At 45.7% G+C, this 18234-nt stretch overlaps 1 protein-coding gene across 1 annotated transcript in view; it reads left to right on the forward strand.

Annotated features, from left to right (window-relative positions):
- KIF14 (kinesin family member 14) overlaps nucleotides 1-15385 on the forward strand; it is a gene marked incomplete at both ends in the record, with an annotated part of 57854 nt that extends 42469 nt beyond the window's left edge. Inside the window, 8 exons of the mRNA XM_080917736.1 lie at nucleotides 945-1033; nucleotides 6244-6468; nucleotides 6659-6840; nucleotides 8306-8461; nucleotides 9853-9972; nucleotides 13677-13751; nucleotides 14525-14657; nucleotides 15015-15385. Of these exons, the coding sequence (XP_080773862.1) occupies nucleotides 945-1033; nucleotides 6244-6468; nucleotides 6659-6840; nucleotides 8306-8461; nucleotides 9853-9972; nucleotides 13677-13751; nucleotides 14525-14657; nucleotides 15015-15385 (1351 nt within the window). The remainder of the gene's footprint in view (nucleotides 1-944; nucleotides 1034-6243; nucleotides 6469-6658; nucleotides 6841-8305; nucleotides 8462-9852; nucleotides 9973-13676; nucleotides 13752-14524; nucleotides 14658-15014) is intronic.
- Between the last annotated feature and the right edge of the window lie 2849 nt (nucleotides 15386-18234).

An 18234-nucleotide genomic window follows, 5' to 3' on the forward strand; every position in this document is an offset into this window, starting at 1 on the left:
ATATTTCTGCGGTTTCATTTCTTTTTTGTAAGGGTTTACAGGGGGAATTTATATTTATGCTTTTGTGAGTATACTCTTCAAGAAGTAGTATTTTCCTTTGGCAAGTCAACTGTAGTAGAAAGTCTGATTAGGAGGACACCACAGGTCTCCTGTATTTAGAGGCAGATCACTGCTCAGCGAGTTCCCTTCTCACGGTGAGCTAGGGTGTTCTAGGCCAAGCGAAAGGTCGTTGGCACTTCTCTTGATGGGCCCTGCTTTCACAGGCTTGCTCGCAGGGGTCACTTAGGTGCTTTTCTACCCAGACGTTTCCCCGTTTAAACTCCTCCCCTAGATAAGAAGCTGCAGCTGGCACTTGCCCAGCCATCTTTCTTGCCATCCCCCCATACTTCATGGAAGTTGTCACTCAGCGCCATGTTTGGTTCTTCCCATGTTTTCCCTCCAAGCTTTCCTGTGTTCCATGCCTCTGTTTCAGAAGCCATTCCCTGCTTTCCAAGTCTGCCCCGGCCTGGCTAACCTGTGGTCATCCTTCAGGGTCACTATTCCAAGAGGCCTTGCCAACTCCACGGCCCAGACTACCGAAGCACCCTCTGCCCTTGTAGGACTCACTCAGCTATGTGGCAGGCTTCTCCCTTTGGGCAAGTGCCAGGAGCCTAAGGAATGGTGCACAAGAAATACTTATCCCATTTCATGAATATATTAGGGCAATGCCTTCACGTAGGAAAATTCTTGCTCAGAGATTGAAGTGAGTTAGTCCTTGTTGGGAAGAGCACACATCCACACCTGCGTGAGAATATTGCCGAGGCTGGGTCTGTGGGTCGTGCTGACCTCAAGCTCTGTCTTATGTCAGCATGCCGAGTGCTGGGATTGTGTTTGTTGGAAGCTGGAGCATTCTTAACACTCCTGTGGTGAACAGCAACTCATCTTGCGGCTTGTCTTTGGTTCAGGAGCAGAAGTTTGATGAAGAACAGGAGAGTCTCTGGTTGTCTGCATGACATCCGTCCAATTCAGAATGTGCAGTCTTCACACTCATCTGGTAAGGCTCGGCAGGTAGTCCTAACCTCCCTGTCCGTGGGCAATTGTGAAAACCACTTTACTTCTTAGCAGCTGTGTTTCCTTTATAAAGCGAAGGTGTGAACTGGATAGCCTTTCTGTTTTTCAAAGTCTGCTCTGATTTGTTTTAGAGCCTTTTAGTTGAGTGGCTAATTCAGATCTGGGAAAATATGTTTAGCTATGTATCCCAGCTGGATGTGGTGGCGCACATCTTTAAGCCCAGCACTCTGGGAGGCAGAGGCAGTCAGATCTCTGTAAGTTTGAGGATAGCCTGGTCTACAGAGCAAGTTGCAGGACAGCCAGGGCTACACAGAGAAACCCTGTTCCCAAAAACCAAAACCAAGAAAGAAGAAAAGTAATATATGAATCACTTCCTTATGCTTAAAAAAAAAAAAAAAAAAAAAAAAAAGCAAACTAAACCAGAGTACATATTATACACTGTGATGTGTGTGAAAAGGAAAAAAAGAAAGCATGTGTGTGATGTTTGGATGAATAAGACCTTCTAAAGGACAGGCTGATAGCTCAAGAGTACTGCTTGTCTGTGAACATGTGTCAGACAGGGGCAGAGTTAGGGTGTATGTGAGTGTGTGTGTGTGTGTGTGTGTGTGTGTGTGTGTGTGTGTGTGAGTGAGAGTGTGTATATGCATGTGTATGTGTGTATGCATGTGAGAGTATGTACATGCTTGTGTGTGTGAGTGTGTGTGTGTGTAAGTGAGAGTGTATATATGCGTGTGTGTATGCATGTGAGTGTGTGTGTATACATGTGTGTATAAGTGAGTGTGTGTATGCATGTGTGTATGCATGTGAGTGTGTGTGTGAGTGTGTGTGTGTATGCATGTGTGTGTGTGAGTGTATATGCATGTGTGAGTATGCATGTGTGTGTGTATGCATGTGTGTGTGTATGCATGTGAGTGTGTGTGAGTGAGTATGTGTGTGTGTGTGAGTGTGTGTGTGTATGCATGTGAGTGTGTGTGTGTGTGTGTGAACTCAGGGCTTTAAGAATTCTAGACACACAATGTAGCACTGAGCACCTGCTCCAGTAATCGCTCTAACAGAAGAAACTGTTTCAGAGCTTAGTGGTAGAGGACTGTCCTGCTATGCTCAAGACCCTGCAGAGTGCCATTCGCATAAGAAAAGAAAAAAGAAAAAAAAAAACCACTTAAAGCTTATAGAAGTGTCCCCCTGAGTGATCCTCTTGAGCCAGTTTTTCTTATTTAATGTACCTTAGAAGGGATGTTTCACCATTCGGTTACCTCCCTATGGTAATTCAGAGTTTAAAAGTTGCCCTGAGCTTAGTGCAGTAGTGAACACCTGTCCTCTAGTGCTCAGGAGGCTGAGGCACAGCGTCCCTTTGAGCAGAGTAACTTCGGTCCATCCTAGGAAACATAGGACCCTCATCCGAACCCTGCCCCCAACTCCAAACACAAAAGCAAACTCACTAAATCCCAATACAGAGTGCAGAACAAGAAGAAGAAGAAGAAATGGCCCATCGTACAACCTGGAAGAGCCCTCAAAACTGTTGGGTGAAAGAAGCCAGAGCTAAGAACGAACAGTTCAAAGCTAATCTGTTGTAACAGAGCTGCAGGCAGGTTAGAGTTGGGAGGCGGGCTACTCTGATTGCATTTTGATCTTTTTCTTTTGAGACAGGACATTACCATGTGGCCTGTCTGCCTCCCAAGAACTCATACTACTCACTACAGACATGTACCATCAGACCCTGTTGGCTGGGCTGCCTTTAAGGCAGGGAGACCTGTTGAGAAGAGATTATGGAAATGTTCTATGTGTTGATCTAGGTGGGAGCACCAGAGGCATGTGTAAAGAACAAAGTATAAAATAAAGATGTGTGCACTTAAGGTATATAATTTGTAGCTTATAAAAAGCTTGAAGTGGATCCCAGTGTGCCCGAGCGCTCGCAGCTTCTCGCTCTCTCTGCCCGCCCTCCCGCTCCCTTGCTTGCTCGCGCTTTCCTCGAGGATTGAAGAGACTCTGGCTACTGCTTGTGGCCGGGAAGAGAGACGGAGGCCGCAGCTCAGGGAACAGGAAAGCTGCAGTAGTGACAGCGGGAAGATGTCGGCGAAGACGAGCAGCAGGAGCAAACTATCACCGAGGACCTGGTCGTGACCAAGTATAAGATGGGGGGCGACATCGCCAACCGGGTGCTTCCATCTTTGGTGGAAGCTTCCAGCTCAAGTGTGTCTGTGCTGAGCTTGTGTGATAAAGGTGACTCTGATTATGGAAGAGACAGGGAAGGTCTTCACGAAGGAAACGGAGATGAAGAAAGGTATTGCCCTTCCTACCAGCATTTCCGTAAATAACCGTGTGTCACTTCTCCCCTCTGAAGAGTGACCAGGACTATATACTCAAGGAAGATGACTTGGTAAAAATCGACCTTGGGGGGTCCATGTGAACGGCTTCATTGCCAGTGTGGCTCACACCTTTGTAATCGGTGTAGCTCAGGGGACCCAGGTAACAGGGCGGAAGGCAGATGTCATTAAGGCATCTAGGTGCTGAAGCTCTTTACTACTACTGGTCAAACCTGGAACACACAAGTGACAGAAGCCTGGAACAAAGTTGCTCAGTCGTTTAATTGTACGCCAATAGGAGGTGAAGGTGTGCTGTCACACCAGTTGAAGGTGTGCTGTCACAGCACTTGAAGCAGCACGTGATGGATGGAGAGAAAACCATTGTCCAGAATCCTACAGACCAGCAGAAGGACCGTGGAAAGGCAGAATTTGAGGTGCGTGAGGTTTGTGCTGTGGATGTCCTCATCAGCTCAGGAGAAGGCAAGGCCAAAGATGCAGGACAGAGGACCACCAGTTACAAGCGAGACCCCTCTAAACAATATGGTCTGAAAACGAAAACTTCACGTGCCTTTTTCAGTGAGGTGGAAAGGCGTTTTGATGCCATGCCCTTTACTTTGAGAGCATTTGAAGGTGAGAAGAAGTGGTGGAGTGTGCCAAACATGAGTTACTACAGCCATTTAATGTTCTCTATGAGAAGGAGGGTGAGTTTGTTGCCCAGTTTGAATTTACAGTTCTGCTCATGCCCAGTGGCCCCATGCGGATAACCAGCGGTCGCTTTGAGCCTGACCTGTACAAGTCTGAGATGGAAGCTCAGGGTGCCGAGCTGAGGCCTCTTCTCCAGAGCTCTGCAAGACGAAAAACCCAGAAAAAGAAGAAAACGAAGGCCTCCAAGACTGCAGAGAACGCCACCAGTGGAGAAACGTTAGAGAATAAAGCAGGGGACTGAGGTGGGTCCCCTCCCCAGCTTGTCACTCCTGCCCCACCCCCTCCCACCGCCCCCCAGGCTCTGTCAAGTGTAGTTTGTCTTCTCCACACAAGACCACCAGCAGAGCGGGGGTCCCCCCCCCACACTCACTCCTCTCAACAGAAAACCAGCTCCAACTGACTCTGGTGTTGGGAGGCCAGGCTTCCCAGCCACTGAAGACTACTTTTAGTAGAAAAAGAAATTGAATAATAAAACCAGGAATCAAAATCAAAAAAAAAAAAAAAAAAAAAAAAGCTTGAAGTGACTGGGCTGCAGATAGGGCTCAGTGGTTAATGTCACTTGTTGCTCTTAATTGAACTGAGGTTCAAATTCCATCACCCACGTGATGGCTCACAACCAAACTCCAATCCCAGGAGATCTAATGCCCCCTCATTACACAGGTATACACAGAGTACACAGACATCCATGCAAGCAAAACGCTTACATACATAAAATAATAAGATAATCTATTTTTTTTAAAGCTTGAAAGTTACTATTTGATGTATTAGTCTATTTGGTGAAGGTCCTAATGGACTATGAGCAGGAATAAAAGAATAAAAATTCTTCTTCAAAGTTTGGTTTCATTTTCTCAAAATTAGCTTGGGAGATTATTCTTAGGACTTGTTAATATGATCCACTGGCTACGTGTACAGTGGTGTGAGCACAAACATGCACATGATAGGCATGAGCGTGAGCACTCACACACACACACACACACACACACACACACACAGGAAAAATCGGTTTAGCATTGGGAGTCAGATATTTTCTACAAATGTTCTAAGAGAAATCCAGAGATGAGATCCCTGATTATTTGGAGTTTTCCAGTGGGAGAGATGGAGCCGGGCATAGTGGCAGATACATGTAATCCTGGCAGGCAGTCAGAAGGCTGCAACAAAAAGGTGATTAGTTCAAGGCCAGCCTGGGCTATTAGTGAAACAGTGGGAAGAGATAGGAGAGAAAAGGAAGGGAGGGGGGAGGAGATGCTCCATGTACATTCAACAGGAGCCTAAGGGGGAAGGGTTTCTGCACCTAGGACATTTTCTAGCTTTGGAAATCTAAAATATTAATGTTGAATTTTAGGATACAGCAGTCTCAGAGGGCATACCGTCTTGGGTCATGTCACCGTGATATCCAGTGCTGGCGTAGCTTCAGGTGCACCTCTTGTTCCCTCGAGTCAGGCTCTCGTCTGTTCTGGGTGTTCAATGCTCCCCACCCTGAACCTTTACTCTGCCTTCTTTATAGTATTGTGCTTCTAGTCTCCTGCGGGCCAGAGCAGGAGACGCTGTGTTAAGTGGGAACCATGCTCCAGTGTACGTGTGGTTCTTTGCTGAGGATCTGAAGGAGTGCGGTCACCTTTCTTTCCATTTACTTCTGCACTGTCAAAACTTTGGAAGCTCATCTCCCAGAAATGTGCTCTGTCAGCTGCAGGCAACCAGCTGGCTCCAGCCGGTTCTGATTGGCCCTGGGAAGAGCCGTTATGGAGGGAAGGTTGAGTTAAGTTCCTTAGGTGTTTGGAAAAATTAATTGCTATCAAGTATAGGAAAGTTAAGTGGAACTGGGGGTGGTGGCACTCGGGAGGCAGAGGCAGGCAGATCTGTGCAAGTTCGAGACCAGCCTGGTCTACAGAGAGAACCTGTGGGGGTGGGGGAAAGGTTAAGTGGGATATTTTAAGTCTCTAGTTACTTATACTGAGGGTAAAGGGCCACTGACTAAGCCTGTGTGCTCATGCTGGTCGGAAGTTAATTGGTCCCTGTGTGGAATTGTGTTTTCACCGTGGTGTCTAGAAATAAGAACGCGTTAAAACAAGAATAGCCTGTGTGAATTACTGGCCATTGATTCTTCGGTAACCTGCGTCCGTGCATTTGTCTGAAAATATTGTGATCAAAAAACTAGGCTTACGCTGGCTGTTTTCCATTGATACAGGATTAGTGAAAAAACCAGGCACCATTTATTCAAACTCATCAGAATCATTTCTTCCTGGAATTTGCAAAGAATTGATTGGCTCATCAATGGACCTCCTCGGGCAGAGTTTCGATGAAGAAGAAATGATAGCCGATAGCCTGATACATACGCTTCTTAAACTTTATAATGGGGTGATTGCCATCTCCAAAGCCCATGAAGAACAGGATGAAGAAAGTCAAGATAACCGTAAGCAATTCCTCTCCTTCTTCCAACTCCCACTATGACGGCTCTCCACCCTTCGCTCCTTACCTGGAATAATTACTTGATGCATCTAGCCGGCATCTCTCAGCCATGGTTAGATGCTTTAAAGGCAACTGTACGTGAGTTCTCTCATTAGAGACCATTCGCAGTAATTTTCCTCCTCCTTCTTTCCAAGTGTTCTCTGACCGGGCAGCGCAGGCTCTTACCATCCAGGTTGCTTGTGCCTTTGAGCAGCTTGTGGTTTTGTTGAAACACTGGCTGGATGGTTTTCCACCTTGTGCCGGCTTGGCAAGGCTTGAAGATGGATTGAGACAAGATATTAAAACGCTAGGAGGCTATTTGCAGTTGTTTTTGCAGGTAAGCTGATTTCTTATGTTTGAAGAATTCATTTGTTAGCTTCCTGCCGCCTGAATCTTTCCTGAAGTTACATCTGAGGATTTCTGGATGCTTCCTGTTTTGAGGTCCTAAGACTGTGGGTGCAGTTAGTTTACTGATCGAAGGCTTGTGTGTTCTCTGTGTCCTGAGGTTTGCAGGTGCTGGTTCATTTTGTCCTCATGACAACCCCCAGATATATGTTCCTGCCATTTTATAGATGAGGAAGTAGAGGCTTGGGAAATGGCCGGCTCACCCAGTGCTGTGTAACTACTGGGTAATAGGATAATAGGGGTGGATTTGAATGCCCAGAGTCTTGGTCAGTTATACTCTGCAAGCCCCCAGTTAAGGTACTGAAAGGAAGGCGGTCTTGCTCTGGCTGTGGGCTGGCTTTCAGTTCCAGTTCCCGCTGAATTAGTAACAAAGCTATTGCTAGAGAGGTGAGAAAAGCGATTTTGTTTTCTGCTTACTTTGTATCAGAAAGGGAGGAAAATGGAGACTCAAAAAGCTAAGCAGCTTGCCTAAGGACTCGAATTAGCATGGCATAGAGTTAAACACAGATTTTCATATATTGACAGTGGGTTTTGGTTTGTGGGTATATACTCGCTCCATCCTCCATCTCCCCCCCACCCCATTCATTCTCTCTCTCTCTCTCTCTCTCTCTCTCTCTCTCTCACACACACACACATACACACACACCTTTTAAACTGCTTCTGTTTCATTTCTACCTCAGAGCATCCTGAGCTGTATCCCCTGTCATTAGGGAAGGCTGTTGTTTAAAGTAACTGGGGTACTTTTCCTCCTCTTCTCCTTTCCCCTCCCCCCAGGGAAAGGGTATAGTTTCAGTAACTGTCTGTTGGATGTTACTAGGACAGTTAAAGCTGAAAGGTCAAAGGTATACCGTCTAGTCTCTTTTTGATGTCTACTTCTAATCCTGTCTCAGGTTTAACTTCACCCTTGCATCATGTCTCCCTGTGTTAAATCTAAGGGAGGAGGCGGCTGAATTCTGTTCATGTCACAACAGTCAGCTTCGGGGCTGGTGCTTCCTGTTTCATACGGGCACTTCAGTGGTCACTATATGAATTTTACTTTTAGATCTGTGGGTATTTTGTCTGTTTGTGTGCCTATGCATCACATACGTGCCTGGTGCTCTCGGGATCCGAAGGAGGGAGGGTGTTGCATCCTCTGGAACTAGAGTTACAGATGGACAGATGGTTGTGAGCTGCTCTGTGGGGGCTGAGAATCAAACCTCTGTCCTCTGGAAGAGCACCCTTATCTACTAAGCAATCTCTGCAGCCCCCTTGTTATTTTTAGTGCTGTTACTGGGGGCTTAAGTCCAGCCCCTCATGCCTGATGACTTCACCCATTGTCCCCTTTGTCTTTGCTTTATCACCCCTTAAAATCTCAGGCATGTGACAGATACATGGACTGATCCGTTTTTACTTCATAGGGATGCAGCTCAGATATTTCATCGATGGTAAAAGAGGCTCAAAACAAAGTCATGGAGATTATATGGCAAGCTGTTCGGTGTGTGGGTCAGCTAGCTGTTCTGAAAGGGGGCAAGCTCTGTGTTCTGGAAAACAGCAACAAGATCTCCAGTGCCCAGGTAATGCACAGTGTTAGTTCTGAAAGACTTTCGAGGGGGCATCAGAGGCTCCGATGATAGCATCGCCGCAGAACGACAAAACAAGTGCATTTTTTTCCTCAAAATAACTGGTACTTTTAGTAGTTTGGCGATCTTAATTTTCTTTTGGTCAAAATCAGGTAAGGCTGGGATGTCCCTCTGCTGGTAGTTTGCACAGCAGGCCTGAGTTGGATCTCCATCGCTGTGAGCACACATCTGTGATCCAGCTTTCAGAGCAGAGACAGTAGGAGCAGAAGCACAAGATCATTTTTTATTGTAAAGCAAATTTGAGGCCAGCCTACATGAATAACCTTCTCAAATACAAATAAACAAAAATGGTTAAAATAAGATTGGGTGATTACACATCTTTTTTTTTTTTTTTAAGATTTATTTATTTTATTTATGAGTACACTGTAGCTGTCTTCAGACACACCAGAAGAGGGCATCAGATTCCATTACAGATGATTGTGAGCCACCATGTGGTTGCTGGGAACTGAACTCAGGACCTCTGGAAGAGCAGTTAGTGCTCTTAACCACTGAGCCATCTCCCCAGCCCCCGGATTATACATCTTTACAATCCTTTTGGAGCCAGGCATGGTGGGATACACTTTTAGTACATCAGGAGGCAGAGGCAAGAAGATCTGTGTGAGTTCGAGACCTGCCTGAACTACATAAGGAGTTCCAGGACAGAGAGACCTTGTCTCAGAAAACACACACAAAATCCTTTTGGGGCTCAGGGTAGGGTGCTCACCTGTACCCTTAGTACCTAGGGACTGAGAAAAGGACAACTGTGCTACACAGTGAGACCCATCTCAAAAACTAAAGGAAAATGTCCTTTCCGTCTTGTTGGCTGCCATTAACTGTGGAACGTGGTCCCTCACCCCGTCTATATATGAAATCATAGTAATTGTAGAATATTTATATTTGCCTACTTTGTTTGTGCTAAGAGCTATATTAAGATGTATCGTATTCTAGCAAATAAAGGCCTGCCTAAAATGAACATTCTTTCCAACACAACACATGTAGAGTGCTACATTATAATGTGATTAATCTTATTTCCCGATAGATTTTTTTATACTGACTTTAGCTGAATTTAGTAAACTGGGAATGAGTTGCAGCAGCAGCATCTTATTTTGAAGAGTGTAAAACCAGGCAAATGAGGTGGCTCAGTGGTGAAGGTGCCAGCCCTCGGCCTGACGTCCTCAGTGCTGTCCCTTAGTCACAGGGTGGGAGAAGAGAACCAACTCGCACAAGTTGACCTGTGACACCTCTATGTGCACACTCGCTTGCTCTCTGTGTCCCACACACATTTAATACAGTTAACATGTGAAACCCGAGCTTACCAGCTAAATGTGAGAAATTCTTCCTGACAGGAATTCGTGGCTGCTCTCCAGGATGGCATAGCCTCTGGGATGAAGAGTCTCTTAGACTGCGGGCTGGAGACGGTGCAGGAACTCAAGCAGGACCTCTCCAGGCTGAGTGCCCAAGACGAGGTAAGGGTAAGGAAGGTTCCCGTTACACACTTGATCTTAAAAATGGCTTTATTTCAGGATGTATCTTGTCTAAAATACTTTAAAATGTACAAGTAACAGTGTAACGCGGTGAGTTTATATATTACGTATTTTAGTTTGTGATGAATTATTTTTTATTGACGAAGCTGATGGTGCCCTGTCAAGCTCCTAAGCCATATGGAGTGTGGTAGCGACACCTACCGTTCGCTCCCTGCATGTCTTTTCCTACCTTTCCGTCAGGTCTTTACTTCTCTACCTGTTAAAAAAACCTAAGCAAGCACCTGCTGATCCAGTCATCTCGAACGAAATGATTGTCCAGGAGCATTCGCACCAATGATTTCACAGCAACATACAGGCCCAGTGAAGACGGCAGCACTTTCTACGGGTGCCCTGCCCTCCCGATGACTAACCCTGACTCACAAGCTGTGGGCGAGATCTTCTTGTGCTACGTTACTGGGTTCTCATATCTACCTCCCTTCCAACCCACCAACACTAGATGGGAGAAGAGGGCTGTAGACATCTTTAGACTACTTCCCAATGATTAGAGGTGTCAGGTTCCTTGGGGTGACTCTGATCTCCACGATCCAGGGGTCCAGCAATAGCGAAAGCGGCCAGGGAGTAGCAGCCACCACAGGCCCCCTTGGAGCTCATCCCCTCTTGAGAGTCCCCAGACTTCCAAATGTAAACTCTCCACTGCTGGCAAAACCACGGCCCTCCTAGAGCAGGAGACAATCACAGTTAGCAGCTGTGGACAGTCTGAAGCAGCCCCATGGCCCACACCTGGGAGTAAAACAAAAACAGTCACATATGACTGGGGTTTGGGTTTGGTTTTAGACTTATTATTTATAGTGTTCAGCCTGCATGTATGCCTGGAGGCCAGAAGAGGGCACCATGAGAAGGGGGTTGTGAGCCACCGTGTGGTTGCTGGGAACTGAACTCAGGACCTCTGGAAGAGCAGTCAGTGCTCTTAACCACTGAGCCATCTCTCCAGCCTCCATATGCCTGGATTTTTAAAGAAACCAAAATCTCACTACAGCTAGAAATGAAGGCTGGAGAGACTGCAGCGAGTGTTCTTGTAGAGGACCGAGGTTCGGTTCCCAACACCCACATAGTTCACAGCGGTCTGGCTGTGACTCCCATGTCAGCGGATCTGATACCCTGTTCTGCCCTCTGAGGGTAGCAGCCACATATGTGGTACACACACACACACACACACACAAAACAAAATTAAAAACTAGGAATGGCAGCTGGGAGATGCTGAATTACTCGTCCTGTTTGCATGTGCTGCATTCTCTGAATGCGTCTGCCTCTCTCACTTTATATTTTTGCTCGTCTGTTTCACAAGATGAACCAAACCAAAGGAGTCCATCCTGTCATTCCATCAGGGTCTGTGGGATGCGGGCTCTGTCGCGGGGCCTCGAGCAGAGGGATGCACTGGGCTGTTAGGTCAGAGTCCAAGCGCTGCTGCCCCCGGGTCTGCTCAGGATCCATCACTGACGTCTGTTTCTCCCGCTGGGGCTCTGTCCGTAAGATGTCTGCTGGCACCAAGTTTACAGTGTGGGGTCACACAGTGATGAATGGAGACGCAGTGACAGAGGGAAGTGCTCATCCTAATGTTAAAGCAAGTGTGTGTGTTAGCTTTGTTATACACACACACACACACACACACACACACATACACACACACACACACACGCCACATACCACATACCACACACACATACTACATACACACATACCTTATACACACACAGATACACACCACACACACATATACACATACCTTATACACACACAGATACACACACACATACACACATACCTTATATACACACACCACATAAATAGAAGGAAATGAAAGAGGATTCTTCACGTAGACTCTGTTCTCTTTCCTTTTGTCATTCTATGTTCTGACATTGTAGTTTGTTACATGGTGGGATTTTATTCATTGTATTCTTTTTCCCTTTTTCTGTCTGTCTCTGTGTGTGTATGTGTGGCTATGTGCATGTGGGGGAGTGGTCATAGGTCAGCCTTGGATGTTGTTCCTCTAGAACTTTCCACCTCAGTTTTTGAGACAGTGTCTCTCACTGTTATGTCAATGCGTCTAGACTGGCTTGGCCAGCAAGCCCTCGAAGCCCTCTGTCTTCTTTCCTCAGCACTGGTGTCACCAGCTCATGTCACCATGCTGAGCATGGGCTTGAACTTGGACCTTTGTGACTGCATGCCAAGTGCTTTCCCTGCGCCATCTCAGCTGTTTTCTTTCTGGTTGTGCTTTTCCTACTTAACAGTCATAAGAGCCTATGACTCTTATGAGCAGGAGCAGAGAGGTGGGAGTGTTTATGCTGTTCCCAGGACTGTTCCCACTCAGCACACAACCACCTGTAACCCCAGCTCTAAAAGATCATACACACACACACATCACACTTTATACACACAAACCACAATTATACACACATCACATATACCACACATACACACACAAAGACACACACCATACACATATACACAAACCACACACATACCACACATCACACACACACACAAACCACAATCATACACATATCACATATACCATACACACACACAAAGACACACACCATACACATATATACAAACCACACATATACCACACACACACACCCACCATACACCACACATAAAAAATAAATAGAATCAGAATTATATGATAGGCTCATAGAGGGCACTGAAATTATCATTTCAAAGCTGGGTTCATGCAATCACGAATTTAAGTGTACTTTTTCTTCTTTCTGAGAGCAGATCTTACCACATAGACCTAGTTGGCCTGGAACGTGCTGTTGTCTGACCTGACGGAACCTTACAGGAGAGCGGGTCTAGTCCCTCTCACACTGAGGGCTGGGATTGGAGGTGTTGCTACCATGGCCTACTTCCTTTCTTCTTACTGTCACAGCAGGTCTGAGCCGACCCAGACAAGAGCTTAGGAATAAATCCAATTAAGCGCACAACAGAGCCCCCTTGCAGAAGCCCGCCTCCACCTGAGGGGGCAGCAGTGAGCAGTGGACCAGGGAAGGCTTCTCTTTGGATTTAGTGTAGGACTTGACCGCTCTGAGAGCTAGCAGTCACCATCGGGATCCGATTGTCAGTCGGTAAGATGCCAGATGCCACGTGCAGCATCAGATCCTGACTCAGAAACACATAACATGTGTAACCTCCTCAGAGCATCTCATATCTGTTTGATAATTCAAACCCTGGCTTTCTTCTGAGAGAAGTTTCACACCTATAAATATTTAAACAGAAGGCCCATATTGAGATAGTTAGACATCAGAGTGTATCCTCTCTTACATTCACATTTTATTCTCAGTGTATGTGTACATGTGGAGACCTATGTGTCACATCACATATGTGGATGTCAGGAGACAACTTTGGGGAGTCAGTTCACCAGGATCAACGTTAGGTCCACAGGCTCGTGCTACAAGCAACTTAAGCGCGGTTCAGCTTTTCTGTATGGAGATCAATGCCATATATTTAGAAGGAATCCCTTCTATATGGTTTCAATACCCTTAAGCCATTTTCTGCGTAACTAACACTTGGAACTTTTATTGCTTCTGGGTTCTAGACCAGAACTTTCTGTCTGGTCTCACCCGGCCCTAAAAATGTGTGTTTCCTGGTGATTACTTGTGTAATGAAATATTTTAACATTTCTATAGGCCGCCAAGCAGATGAAAGCTAATGCTGTGGACCTGGCCGGGTCTCTAGAAAACACCATCGCTAAGTGGAGGACGGTAGGAGAGCCCTTGGGTGGCTTTCACCGGGTTCGGGTCGCTCGCAGATAGAGCCACTTCCCTTTGCAGCCCCAGCCGGAGCCGGCTCTCCTGTGCACTAGCCACGCACGCCTGTTTCTACTCTTCCTTTGTTAGTGGTAGTTCATGGTGGCACAGGGGCTTATTAATGCGTCTTCTGTTTCTTAGTTACCGGTGCAGGAGCTGCCGGCTTGTGCCTGACTCAAGTCATTAGAAGCTAAAAAGCACGGTTAATATTGAGGTGCTCAAACAGTGTCAGAGGCGAATTAAAATATTCTCATGCCACAGACTCACTTCATAGAAAAAGATAGGTGGAGCATAAAATCCGTGCACGGAAAAGGAGGGCGATGCCTGTGGCTGAAATATTTAAGCAAAGTAAATATTTAAACGAATACCGTGAAGTTGAATTCTTTGAAATTAAATCTTAGCCTTTTATGGCGTTGATTCTATGCTGCTATGTCATTCTGTTTATATGTGCTAGGATGTTAGGACTGTGGCTAAAATGAACATTAAATCCTTGCTGCTCTCGAAAAGTAATCATTGTTAATTTTATATTTTGATCTTGTTTATAGAAATGAAGTTATGTACTGGTGAGAAAATTAAATGTTTCAATGTAACTTGTTGTTGATGTAGTTTCCTTGTGGAGCAAAAACTACTTTAATGATAAAATTCTGGACAGTTAGAATCATTTTGACCTAAGTTTACTGCCACTTAGCCTCTTATATATATCCTAAGTATTGATTTTGTTTATACAGAAAAGCTTCAGAATTCAAGTACAAGAAGGCTCTAGACAACAAGGTTCCAAGATCCTGACCCTTGCATCAGAATTCTTGAAGCTGCAGTCTTGCTTGCAGCGGACCATTGAGATGACTGTGTCTGCACTCAGAGGTAAGCAGCCCACTGGGACCTGCGCCTAGACCTGTATAATCCAAGGGCTCAGACAGGCTCCCTTTCTCTCCTGGCCCGAGCTGTGACTACAGTCCACCCAACACTACTCTACTACTAACTACCGGGGTGATTAGTTACTGTGTAGGAACTCTGGCTGCTGCTGCCGAACACAAGTCAGCACCTCTGCCCACACAGTCAGAGAAGCCAAGCGCTTGTCCGTCCGAGAGGCACTTAGCAGAAGAACCTTCAGCAGGCTGGAGTTGTGGTGTAGGGTTCCTTTTCCTAAAAGACCACTGGAGTCATGTGATAAAACATGCTGACACATGTAACCCCCTTTCTCCCTCCCCTCTTGCGCAGGGTGCCCCAGTGACTTGCACTGCCTCAGAAGCTGTACTGAAACTGTCTGCAGCCTGGCTCACAAGCTTCATGGTGACTTCAGCGTACTCTCTGGCTCTGCTGGCAGCTGTGGAAATGAACTACCTCGGGCTGACTGTGAGGAACTACAATCTCTGGCTAAATCGCTCCTCCTAGGTTTTGAACTCGGAGAAAGACCTGGTTTGTTGAAACCCTGTGACTCTTGTACTTCGAATAGCAAGGAAGAGCAGTGCAGGTCAGACGGGGCTGAGTGCAATGGAAGAAAGCCAGGACGTGCTTGTGAACTACACCGAGACCCAACCCCAGCAGTGTCCTCTGGGGACTGCACCCGCAATAGGATTCAGTGGGTATGAAACCATTGTGCAGGCACTCGGTGACACTTTTATAAGCAGACAATCGTTAGAAGAATATTCTTTGAAAATGTTGTAATATTAGCATCAGAATGAAATCAAGGTCTCAGGACCAAGTGAATGACTGTGGCCTAGTTTCTCTTTGTCTTGAATTTTAAATGCTCCCCTTTAACGGTGATGCACCGTCTCTAGCTGGTTCATTGGTCTGTTTGTAGGTGGCTCTTTTCTCACGATGGAAATCTGAACAGTCTGTTACTTTGGGCTTGTACTTCTCTCCCCCAAATATAGCATATGGATTAAGTTTATGGTGAAATTCTCAGCACAGGTTTAACCAAGGCAGCTTCCTAAACTTTCTGTCAAAGAATCAACTGTTCGCCATCTTGAATAATATATGTGTGTAATTTGTTTCTTTTCAAACTGTACATAAAGAGATAATATAATTGCATAGTAATAATATGACTTGATAGTATCGTAGTTTATTGTGTTTTCTGTGTCCCATAATGGCTGCTTCATTTATAAAATTTGAAGACAGTAGTGAAATGTGACCAGGATCACATGGGAGATCATAGACTGGCCCCCTTTTGATTGTACTTGTTTTACTAAAGGGTAATTGGTTTACATGTTGTTTGATGGAGATTAAAGATCCTTTTTATATTTCATATCCTTAAAGACCCTTCATGTATAACCAAGTAATAAGGATAGATAATATCCCACTTTGGGGTTTAGCTTAAGGAGATAGTTTAATATTTTTTACCTCAGGAATATGCATAATTTGAAAGATATTTCATGTCTTAGCCTGGGTGCCCTGAGCAAGTTCCGTGGGGAGTTCTTTTGAGTAGCCTGCTTCTGGCTTTAGGTGTTCCCTGCGCATTCAGTGTAGTTCTGTGAAGTTGGCTTGAATGTGCCTGGGGTTCGGGGGCCCATCCCTCGTGCCTCTGGGAGCTTTGAAGTGGGGCAGTTAGCAGGCCACCCTGAGTGCCCGGATCCTGTCTGATGCGGGGCCGTAGAGAGGACTTGTTTCCTTTTCCCTTTCTGCCACCGGGTTTTCTCTCTGAGGTTCGCTCTGTAGCAGTCGTAAGCCGTGCGGTACGTGGAAGGGTTTTTCCGGGACTCGCCACATCCTCGGATGTGCAGAAGCCACAAAATAGCAGTTAATCTTCAGTGTCTCCGTCTCTTGCCTTTAAACTTGGTCCAGCTGAGCAGTGCGGTGTGGCCCCGCCCTGTGGCCTTGCTGCCTTTGCCTCCTGAATGCTGGGGTTACAGTATCCCCAACCGAAGCCCAAACCCTGCAACCATCTATCTCTGGAACTCACGTCTGTCCTCAAAAATGTTGTGTGGGTATGCTTATAAGTTTATTTATATTTATGCTAAATAATTTGTTGTACTATATTCGAGTGGATGGTACAAACTGTGTTGCTGTTAGAATCATGTGCACTGAAAAGGGTTATAAAAAGAGCACCTTTAATAAATCTTATGAGCTCCAGAATTGCCTCCTAATCTAAGATTTTTTTTAATTGAATTATTTTCATTCACTTTATTCCCGACTTAAAAACGTCACAGTGGCCCTGTCCGCCTAATACCTATCTAATAAATAAGAAACATTAAATACACGCTAAAATTATGGTGGCTGCTACATTGCTTTTCTTGCTTGTTCCCCTCTAGAGTTGGGGACTGAATCCAGGTGCTGTCACTGAGCTACCACATAGTCCCTCCTTTCTCCCTCCCAAATGCTGCCCTGCCCTCTGCGTTGTTTGACCCGCGGAACAGCTTTACTTCCCAGTCCTCTGCTTGGAAGTTGTACATGGGTGTCTACACAGGAAGGCTGTGGCGTTCACTTCAGGAACTACGCCGGTGAGCTCTAGGTGACAGAGAGGAAAGATGGCTCCTGCCCATTAGCAGATGATAAGCAAATGTTAGTCTGCCCTTCTGTAACGAGCTGCCAAACCTTGTTACGTAGATAAGATCACAGCAAACATGGTGGCACACACCTTTAGTTCCAGCACCCGGGAGGTGGAGGCAGGCGGATCTCTGGGCTACAAACAGATGCCAGTGTAGGAGATTCATAGTCCTTGAAGCATGTTATGTTTAAAAGTATATCTCCCAACACTGTTTTCCACAATAGCCAACAGAAAGATGAGTGAATTCCAGGGTTTACAATATGGTCACATGTCTTTTGGTGTATATGTTACGGTTGTCCGATCCACTCAGGATGTATTGTGATGGTTAGGTTTCTGTTTTGTTTTTTTTAAGATTTATTTATTATATATAAGTATACTGTAGCTGTCTTCAGACACACCAGAAGAGGGCATTAGATTTCATTACAGATGGTCGTGAGCCACCATGTGATTATTGTGATTTGAACTCAGGACCTTTGGAAGAGCAGTCAGTGCTCTTAACCATTGAGCCATCTCTGCCCATGATGGTTAGTTTTAATCGTCAAGCTGACACATCTAGAGTCACCTGGGAAGTCAGGCTGACCCGTGGGCACCTCTGTGGGGTTGTCTTGACTGCATTAGTTGAGGCACTATTCCCTGGGCAGAGGCCTTTGAACTGGGTAAGATGGAGAAAGTGAGCTGGGTACTAACATGTTTGCACTAATTCATTGTTCACTGCTCTTGACTGGAAATGAATAGCTGCTACCGGCTCCCGCAGCCTTGTCTAATTCGTGGCGAGGAACTGGCCAAACAAGCTGTCTCCCAGAAGTTTCTTTTGTCAGGGTATTTTCTCACAAGGAAAAAAAACTAGGGAACGTTAAAAATTTTCCAAAATGACATCTTTGTGTGATTCCCTTTAGAAATTTTACTATAAAGAGTATCATGAGTCCACAAAGTGCAAGGATCCATGTGCCTGCT

Source organism: Micromys minutus (genome assembly GCF_963924665.1).
Source record: "Micromys minutus genome assembly, chromosome: 6".
NCBI lineage: Eukaryota > Metazoa > Chordata > Mammalia > Rodentia > Muridae > Micromys > Micromys minutus.